This window comes from Raphanus sativus, unplaced genomic scaffold, assembly GCF_000801105.2.
Source record: "Raphanus sativus cultivar WK10039 unplaced genomic scaffold, ASM80110v3 Scaffold2569, whole genome shotgun sequence".
Taxonomy (NCBI): domain Eukaryota; kingdom Viridiplantae; phylum Streptophyta; class Magnoliopsida; order Brassicales; family Brassicaceae; genus Raphanus; species Raphanus sativus.
In genome coordinates this window covers 5,004-14,938 of record NW_026617877.1, presented here as the reverse complement: position 1 = coordinate 14,938, position 9,935 = coordinate 5,004, and the positions used below count along the sequence as shown (strand labels likewise).

The 9,935-nt window shown below is 37.8% G+C and overlaps 1 protein-coding gene across 2 annotated transcripts; it reads right to left on the bottom strand.

Annotated features, from left to right (window-relative positions):
- Positions 1-807: 807 nt before the first annotated feature.
- On the bottom strand, positions 808-9,711 carry LOC130505772 (myosin-13-like). 2 transcript variants are annotated; one of them, XM_057000377.1, is made up of 39 exons: positions 9,448-9,710; positions 8,956-9,081; positions 8,731-8,874; positions 8,492-8,637; positions 8,227-8,392; positions 8,085-8,143; positions 7,850-8,009; positions 7,602-7,751; positions 7,394-7,521; positions 7,163-7,309; positions 6,976-7,077; positions 6,645-6,702; positions 6,441-6,542; positions 6,313-6,350; positions 6,102-6,228; positions 5,852-6,022; positions 5,652-5,783; positions 5,458-5,567; positions 5,317-5,377; positions 5,075-5,231; positions 4,782-4,975; positions 4,553-4,672; positions 4,251-4,349; positions 3,929-4,141; positions 3,717-3,835; positions 3,526-3,640; positions 3,413-3,445; positions 3,258-3,323; positions 3,009-3,179; positions 2,782-2,925; positions 2,535-2,696; positions 2,328-2,438; positions 2,176-2,246; positions 1,991-2,090; positions 1,851-1,907; positions 1,698-1,754; positions 1,518-1,598; positions 1,359-1,423; positions 808-1,240 (listed from the first exon to the last, which is right to left on the bottom strand). In XM_057000377.1, the coding sequence occupies exons 1-39, from the start codon at positions 9,448-9,450 to the stop codon at positions 1,123-1,125; spliced, it is 4,383 nt and encodes a 1,460-aa protein (XP_056856357.1). In that variant the 5' UTR covers positions 9,451-9,710; the 3' UTR covers positions 808-1,122. The 2 variants fall into 2 exon arrangements, with proteins under 2 accessions (XP_056856357.1, XP_056856356.1); XM_057000376.1 differs by having other exon boundaries at positions 1,518-1,754; positions 9,448-9,711.
- Positions 9,712-9,935: the final 224 nt, after the last annotated feature.

Here is a 9,935-nt window from a genome sequence, read left to right as displayed (position 1 = left end):
AGGACTAATATAATTCTTAGTAGTGACGTTTTGAAATAACGTCTACTCTAATTAATGGACTTAGTCATAAGTAAGTAACATAAATTGTAGTGGGGGTGATTTTAACCACAAAATATCAGAGGAATTATTATCTCAGATACTAACCTTCGCTTCCTCAACTAGCGCTTCAACGTGTGTTGGATTTACACAGAATCGAACCACTATAGGGGTGGGGTTGATTCAGAAACATCTAGCTCTTCTTCTTCGTATCCTTGAGAATCATTGCAATCATGCTTAGACTTGGCAACAAACATGCTCCGGCAACCGCAAATCATTCATCTCGCCTAGTAAAATCCTAATGGTTCTCTAAAACGAAGAAGAGAATCAAAGATATAATGTTTAAGAAGAGAGAGACATGAAAGGTTGTGAGTTCAAACACAACTAATAAACTGCAAAAAATGTAATTGTTGTTTTTCGTCTACCCTTGGTGTCTTTTTGGGTAATATGGGAATACAGCCTGTGGTGTGTAGAATAGGGTCTTAGCGTCTAGTCTCTGACACAGAATATACAAGTACAAGATAAATGAGCTGTAGTCGTATAGGGGTGTTTCGGTATTAAAAAAAATTCAACAGTGTCTTGGGTATTCTCCAAATTTCGACAATTTCTGTGTGTATATGACCTAAATACTCTTGATTTAAAGATTGAAGTGTGAGTTTTTGAGCACCAAAGTTTAAAGTGCCTTCATGGTTTAAAATGAGATTTTCTCTATCAAATAATTAGACACAAGAAAACTACAAAAAACACAGATAAATGCATGTCATCAATCTATAACAGATAATAACATCATTTTATTTTCTTATCCTAAAAACTTTTTTTCTTTTATACTCAATATATATTGATCGTCTTTTGTACAAACTATACCAAAAGTTCCTTGTTTCCACCAACAGAAGAAGTGACCCATAAAAAATAACCGGATGTCTTTTTTACTCTCCCAGCAAAACAATCTCTCTTGGATAATTAGAGAGAGAAATCCAATGAGACACAAATAAACAAATCGGTGATTTCATCCTGAGAGAGATTCTTCATCCTATTTTTTTTTCTTTTTAAATGGTGTTCTTGTTTTTTTTGTTTCACTGAGTTACACTATTGCAAGAAACTGAAAGCTGGATTCTCCACTAGTTCCTCGGCAGGTTTCACTTGTGCAAAGTCCTTATCTTGCATTGAACTAGATAAGTCATCGATCAAGAGAGATATGCTGTTGCTGCTCCACACCAAAGCCAAAAAAGGGTCATATAATTATGATTTTTGATGATCATAGCAGCAACCTATATGGGATTTTTATATTTGGGTAAAGATGACAGATGCAAAGCCATACATACCTAGAATCATCTTTTAACAAGAAGTCGCTGCTGTCTGTCATAACTCCTGCCATGTTCTCTATGACCTGTTTGATCATCAGAGGATCAAAACTACTTACTGGAGCAAAGGATTAAAAACAAATAATTAGACAAGCAGCATTTTCCTCAGAAAGCTTTTACCTCTTGAGAAACACTTTTTGTGTTGTAGATTTCATCCTTATACAGAGTACATAATCTGAAATGCTGTTGTATTCTAAGGACCTGATGTGATGCGGACAAAAATGGTGTCAGTATAACCACAAAAGTCAAAGTTCCATAAAAAAAAATAGTTGGTTGATAGAGAGAGAGAGAGAGACTTACTGGACACAATTTTTTTGCAATCTCATCGTATGAGATTTTGTACTTATTATGGAAGAGCTGTGTTGAAGATGGGAATTCAAAAAAAACTCTTACTTAGTAGATTCAAGTACAGTTAAATTTCTCAAAAATTCAAAAACAAGTTTCACAACATACCAAGAATCCAACAGCCTGTCTGGTATGTTTGAGTTCATCCCAGGATGAGCCAGCATACTATCAAAGACGAGTGGCCAAAAGGTGAGAGATATTGAAGACAACAAAAGAAGAAAGAAAACTGTACTTTGGGGGAATAATACCTCTTCATTTGTTTCCAAGCACCAAACCTCTAACTTTTCTAAACCAGATTTTACATATTCTCCATTGATGAACGAACAGTTATCTGGTCTCGTCATAACGCTGTGAACCAAATTAGAAGAGGTCTATTAAAATCTGCTTACCATACAGATTCATATTCCAAAAACACAGAAAGGTAAATACAAACCTGTTCCACAGTTGGACATTGATGAGTGAGAAAGCCTGAGACAATATCTTGTGGATAAGAACCAGAGGAACCTGTAACAAGAATAAGCTTAGTAAAAATCTCTTGACATTTAGGGGAGACAAGAGCACTGAGTAGAAACGAGTTTCACATACAAAGTTCTCTTTAAGTGTGCTTAGCAGTGCATCTAGTCCTTCAATAATCCCCTGCCAGTATTTAGCAGTGCTATCAGACATTAGCGCAGTCCCCTTGAACGTTTTTGGTGCCTAGAGGAAAGATTTTCTCATGTCAGCTCACAACACATATACATAGATACAAAGGCAAAGATGAAAAAAATAGAGAAGCATTGTGGATCATAGCACCTGGATGCAGAGAGTAAGGGAAGTGTTCAAATCCTTTTTCAGTTTAAACCAGATAATCCCAATAATCTTTTCAACATATGCTGCAAGCTGCTGCTTGAAAAGCAAAGCTGGAGCCTTGGCATCAACTGGTCGAATCGCTTCAGCTGCTGGAGAACGGAAACCCTGGTAAACAAAACGGCAAGGATTGTTTTAGTTTCTGGAGTATACACACACTCATCAACACAAGACAAAGGGTATAAATATTTACCTTGGTCATCCATCGGACCAAGGAAGGTGACTTTCGAAGTGGAGTGGCCCCATTTCCACCAGATCTGAGACTTTGTTGTAGCATGAACAATAAGGTCGAAGTATTGGATAACCAATATGCCAAGTTAGCGTTGTCGTCTTCATTCTAATAGTAAGAAACCATTAGTCATTTTCATTCTGATAAAAGAAAAAGAATATTTCTACGGACCCTCTCAATTTTTAGTGTACCTTAATAGCAGAACCAATCATTTGAACAAGACGATCAAATACATTGGTTCCTTCTGCTTCAAAGGATTTCCAATGAAGAAGACATTTGTAGATGGTAAATGCCGCCACAGGCTTCCCCTGACTAAATCCAACGTTTTTTGTGACACAGCTGATTAGGGCTTCCACATCCTCCTGTACCAAGAAAAGGAGAATCTCTCTTCAACCAAGGACGGAGAGCACATAATCCAGTAAATTTACTAAACAACATACTTCTTGAGGATCAATATGAGAACCCCTGGATTCTTGAATCCTTGCTGGTGTTGTAAACATAGTTCCCTGCAGAGACGGATCTTTAAGGATTTACAAAAGAAATGGAGCAGGCTATCAGATAAAAAGTAGATGGAAAAGCAAAAGACATAACTTACAGTGAGTTGATTTGCTTCGGCATTTTGCAAGTTCTGAGCAGCAAGAGCAGTATTATTAATTAGGATGATTGATTGAGAGAGTCAGATGAAGTCATTTCAAGTATATGTTTTACCTTTAGTGGAGTAGCAGGGAAGAAACGTCCTGATGCTGTCTTAACAGGTGTGCTTAAGGCAGATTGCTTCAAAACTTCATTTTCGTTTATCACATCCTCTAGCTTCTCTTGCAGTCTGCAAATGAAGAAAAAAGGACCTTAAAAATCTCTGTGGAAACTCAATAGCAAATAGACCAATAGTGAGTGAATACTTGTGCATGGCGGTCTTCAAATCAACAATTTTGTCTTCAGCTTCTAAAGCCTGCTTCACCTTCTCCTTGAATTTTTTCTCTGTTTCATCAATCTTCTGCTCCAGCGAACTTACCATGGACTGCATATGAAAAAAAAAAATGAAATTTCAAACGTGGCTTTGGTTTCTACATCTTTGAAACGCCTTACTAATTATATATAGCAAACTCCCTACCTTGAGGTTTTCATTTTCACTCTTGAGTTTCTCCACAAGCTCGGTGTCAACAATAGGAACCTCCTTTACTACCGAAACCATTTCTGCAGTCTTTTTCGCAGCTTCCACTTCCTTTGAGAGAGACACTTTGGTCTCCTTGAACTGCAGTTGTATTTCCTTCAGTGCTAATTGCAGTTTCGCATTTTCTTGTGTTTTACTCTCTTCCACGTCCACCTACAACGTCAAAGCCCACAATGACAGGTTGAAGAATCTGTTGAATCAGTATCCAGAGAACGGATAGAAAACCGAAAAGAGAAGGATAAGTGGCTGTGGTTATACTGACCCTCATGCGTTTCTCTAGCTGCAGTCTCAGCGTGAGATCTTCCACTTGCTTCTCAAGCTTACTCTTCGCAGCTTGTAGGGCTCCAGTTTCCTTTGCAGCCTACAGAAAATATCATTGCTTCAGTTTATCATTTTTGGCCAAAAACGAGCATGTTCGCTCTCTCTGTGTGTTCAAGACAATCAATAAACAGCGCAATTTCCAGCTGCTAGCTCCATTATCTAAACTCATCTAACCACATTTTTTTAAGCTCGTCTTCCATGTAAAATGCTTAGAACGGAAAAGTAAAAGAAGATTAGGCTCACCATCTTAAGCTCTCGCAGTTCTTTACGGGCTAGCCTTGCTCTCCATGCACTTTGTGTAGTAATCGCTGCTTTCTTCAGCTTCTTGTAGTGCGACTCGGCCAGGTATCTACGGCAATGGATCTGGTATATGCAATGAAAAAAATTAAACTCGGAGTCTAAGAGAAATTTGGAGGGATGAGAAAAGCTCAAAGATGATAAGAAAAAAAAAAAGAGAAAGAGGTTTCACCACCTGAATAGCAAGTGTGGCCTTGGTCTTCCTTCCTAGTACATTGCGAGCAGCCATACCACGCAAACCTGACTGAACTGTAACCACAGCTTCTTTGTAAGACCGCCTATCAAGGTAGATCCGCAAAGCTCTCTGGATCTTCAAAGCAGCCGCTTCCTTTCTGCGCAAGTCCTCAAATATATGTCGAGCGAGTTGACCTGTAAATGATGGATAACAAAGCAAATAATAAATGCATTTGTTCTCTAGCTAAGTGAATATTTGAGAATCAGCTAATATTCTCTACAACTTTTAGATACCTCTGCACAGAGCCTGAATATTTATTGCAGCTTTGAGGAGCAGGTAGGAGCGGAATTTCCTCTGTATGATTCTGGCTGCTCTTCCCAAGACATCGGTCCTCCGAGCATCCAATTCAGCCATCTGCCCAGCCATGAGGAGAACCTTCGTCTTTCCAATCTGCAGAAAAAAAGAACGTTAAAGCAAAATAAACCAAACAAGTATTCAGCAAAGTGTCCATGCTTGACGTGCACATAATGAGTACCTGGTATCCTCTGAGTCCAACTGCCTCCAGAAGTTTCTTGCAGGCTGCTTTCTCATCAGAACTAGTAGGAACAAGCCAAAAGTTAGAGCATTTTCAATATCTAGGTAAACTTTCAACCTCTGAACTGAGAGAGAGCCAAACCTCTTATCCAAAGTAGAAGAAGCTAGGACACTAAATCTGTCCAGGAATTCATCAAAATGTTTCCGTGTAGGAAATCCAGCACGGCATATCTCGATTGCCTCCATCATACCCTGTAAAATGACTAATAAGACTTGCATGGAGAAAATAACAAACAAACGTTTTCAGACAAACCAAAAAATGAAGGTGAATCTAACCCCACAACGTAGCTGTTGCAGAACATTTTGGTTCTCAAAGATAGAGGGCTTCAGAAGATTATTGGGCTTCACGCAACGAATATAGCGAGGCTCAGTAGTACTAAGACGTTCCATCAATAGTGCCAGTTGTAGCTGCATAAATAAGAAAATGACTTCAATAAATCCTGTTATAAACATGAAAAATACCTCATTTACTTCACCTTAAATTGTGAAGCTACAGAAGAGAACTTGGACTGTTTGCTAGCATCTTCCACTAGACTAGGAAATAAACCTGCAATAAAAGTGCACTTGGAAGCACCTAGCAGAGCCTGATGCTCAGCAACAACATAATCTTTGTTCTTTTCCAGAAACTGCTGGGTTTGATAGGTTACCTGCAAAGAATACTCAGTGCTTTTAGTATTTTTAGGGCATAGTTGCATTATTTAAAAATGCTTGCTCTGCTCTACTCACATCACCAGCATAGTGACAAACTGTGAAGTCAGTACGAGCTAATTTTGGCTTGCTAAAGTGCTTGTTCTTTTTTAATGTTTCGTACAGCTTTTGAGAAAACGTTTCATGTGTTGATCTTGGGAACATGCTGCAAGACAGAGGTAATAAAACGTCAATTTCAAAGCAGAGACAACGCAGCGGAATAATAACAACTGAAAGCTCTTAGGATTACCAAGCCTCGTCCAGGAGAGCAATAATACCACCAGGTTTCTGAAACGTGAGAAAAGAGTGATGAACATGCGAAAGTGGCAACTATTTTACAAAGAGCTCGCAGTAAAACTTGGTAAAAAAACTAGATACCTTCTCAATAAGTTCCAAAACTTCCCAATTATCTGGGAACTCGATGTGGTTCCACTCAATTTCTTCTTTCTTGTACTCATCTTGTTCCATTTTTAAGACGTGCTGCGCAAGGGAAAGAATCATGAATCATGAATCAAAAAGGAGCAAGGCTGAATAAAAGGCAACTATCAGAAGAGAGAGAGAGAGAGCAGAGTTCAGACAAACCTCATTAAAGTGATGCTGAAGTTTCTCATTCGTCAAATTGATGCAAAATTGCTCAAAACTGCAAAAACCATGATGCATTAGTAAGAATCAGAAGCAACATGCACTTGACTTCTTACTAAGAGATAAACGATGTATTTATTATCCACATGTTGTTATATTTCAACATTCCAGAAATTTCAAGGAGAAATAGTGACTTTTTCTATATATCAATTGCTTCCTAGAACTAGATTCATGTCATGTGTCTGATGTTTCATTTGAGCCTTTGCTCCATAGCATTTTACTCAATTCTTTTCCTTGTCTAAAACGAACATGATGCATATAGCGTAAGCACCTGTTTGTCTTGAAGCTTTCGAATCCATATATATCCAACACTCCTATCATGTGTTTTGAGTCAGGATCTTGTCCAATTGAATTATTGATCTTGTTTACGATCCTACAAAAGCAATAAGCAAAGAGTTAGGAAAATTACTTTTGGGAATTAAGAAAGAGAATTATATGCTCGGAAATGCAATACATACCAATCAAACAATTTTGCGTACACAAATTTTGCCAAAGCATCTCTACTAAATGCTGCAGACTCAGGATCCAGACATCTAGATATCGTTTCTTCAGGTGTCACCATTACACGTCTGCAGAGAGAATCTTCCAGTGCCTGCTCATCACACCTGCAGGAATTCAAGGAGTCAAGAATAGTTTCTGAAAGGGATGATTTTCACATTCAAAGTGATCAACTCAAGTTAGCAGCGTACATGAAAAGCTCAGCTGCAATCTTCAGTGACTTCTTGTCTTTTGGAACTGAAGAGTCTGTTTCTTCTCCGTTGGTAAATTCTATGTTACCCAGATGAAGAATAGCTGCCAAAACTCGAAATATTGCTTCCTGGAAAAGAAAGTGATATCAAATCAAATACACTCATATATCACCATTTTTTTTACTAGGAGAAGGGAAAAATAACTTACCTGCTCCTCTGAGCTTATCCCAACAATGCCCATTGCTTCTCTGGTTTTAGCATATTCTTCCGAATCATCCATCCCCTCTAACTTGATACAACGAGATTGATTCAGATAACGGTATGTTGTTGGATCCTCTAGTCTTAGTTTTCTAATGTCCTGTCAAATAACATAAGGAGAAACAACAGAACAATAAATTTCAGAATCTCCAAGAAACTGTGGTCTATTAGACAGAAAGAAGAGGCATATGATGTTACCTCTGGTGGTGCAGCACAAAGCATGTAAAAGCAGTGATAGTTTCTCTCAGAATCTGACACTTGGCACACCCTTGATCTCTCTAACAAATAAGTCTTGATAGCAGCTCCTGATATCCTTCCCCTTTGATCGAACTGAATCTCCACGAATTTACCAAATCGACTGCAACATGATAATGATTTGTATACATATGAAAACGGATATTCATTATTAAGAGAAAGTTTATGTTCCACTCACCTTGAATTGTTGTTCCTAACGGTTTTTGCATTCCCAAATGCTTCTAAAACAGGATTGGACTGCATAAAGAACACCATTCATGTCAAATAACGATCTTTTACAAATCCTGTCTTTAGATAATCCACAAGTTGCCATTAGATACCTCCAAAACTTGATCTTCGACACTCCTTCTGCTCGAGAGATCTTTGACAGCTCGACCTCCCATTTTGGCCAGATATTTCATAAGCGTTTTAGCAGTCTCAGTCTTCCCTGCTCCACTCTCACCACTTACCAAGATTGATTGACTAACTCCCTCATTAATCATTTGTCTACACCCCAAGCAAAGAAGAAGAAGAAGAAAAATGTGAAAGCAGGAAACAACCAATAAGGAAGGGAACAAGAGAAAGAAAAAGTTGAATGGCAGGTACCTGTAAGCTGCATCCGCAACTGCAAACGGATGGGGCATCAATGATCCAAAGGCGGCTCCTTTGTAATGTGCAATCATATGGTCATTGTACAGGTTCGCTAGTTGTTTAAAAGGGTTCACAGCAATCAAGATATCTCCTGTGTAAGTCTAGAAATAACACAAATGTTAGTCCAAAAAAGTGTCTTAACAGAGCCAACAAAAAAAAACAGAAAAGAGCAAAAACCAAAAGGAAAAGCTCACATATATTTCGTCTATATGATATCTTGATTTCAAATTTTGTAGGACCCCTGGTTCATGTAGATATGCTAGCGTTGTCATGTCAGTCACTCCAGAAGGTGGAACTTCCATATCTTTCGGAAATGTGTCTGAAACTTTGACAACAACCTGCATAAAAATTCAACACAAGTATGAGATACAAGCCTCCATCAACATATATCAGAGTTATTCAGAGTGTATCCAACATACCGTCTTCCCTGAGGTACATTGGACCTTAATATCATCTCCATTAACCTCAATAACTTCACCATCTAACCATGCCTCCTCCGGATCTTTGACCCAAACGAACGAGCCAGCTTTAACTGTAGAAGAAGGCTGAAGAAGCAAGCAAACACATTTAATTTACGAAAAGTGAATTACACAAACAGCATTCAATAGTGTCTAGTTTAGAGGCTTAACGCCCAAGAACTAGACCCCACACACACACCCAAAAAAAAAAATCTTGAGTAATAAAACCAATTTAATAATCACAACATGAAAGCAACCAATGATAAAACCTTAAACAGCAGAAACCATTTACGATGATTTATGTTCATCACTGCACTATTACTTTTTTCCAGGTAACAACAGAGCACATTCAAATGAAACCCAGAAGAACAAAACGTACATTCATTTTCGGTTTGAAATGAAAATAAATAAAAAGATCAAAACTTTGAAATGTAATCCAGAGATTTAGAATACCATTTTGACGGGAGATCAATCAAATCGGAAACCCTTTTGCCCCCAAAGCGGAAGAGATTACACGAGAGCAACAAAGAGGAGCATTCAGTTGAGGAAGCTGGAGGAGAGAGTGGAGACGAGTTGTATGACTCCTCAATGCAAAGAATAAGATTCCACAACAAAGTTAAGTAAAATATCTCAGAGAAGGAAATGTATCTTATAGAGTTTGGAGGATATGTGAGAACGCTCGCTTTTTAAGCCATTTTTTCTTATAGCAGATTTGGAGGAAATAATTTTACTCATAAAGAAATCATAATATAAAATCTTCCTCTTTTGTTTTTTTCCCTATATTTTCGTTTTTCTTTTACTTTCTTCTCTCTTTCTTACTTATGTAACTCTTTGGTCCATTAGAAAGGGTTAATCGGTAATTTAAAAAAAAATAATTCCCATAGAAACAAATAAACTGTTTTGCTTCTAACAAAATCTTTTGTTGTTTTATAATAAATAAA

Coding starts and splice junctions, on each gene's coding strand:
- LOC130505772 (XM_057000376.1), bottom strand. Junction 2,697..2,781: donor TGGTCCGATGGATGACCAAG/GTAAATATTTAT, acceptor TTTGTTTACCAG/GGTTTCCGTTCTCCAGCAGC. Junction 2,439..2,534: donor CCCTTACTCTCTGCATCCAG/GTGCTATGATCC, acceptor TCTTTCCTCTAG/GCACCAAAAACGTTCAAGGG.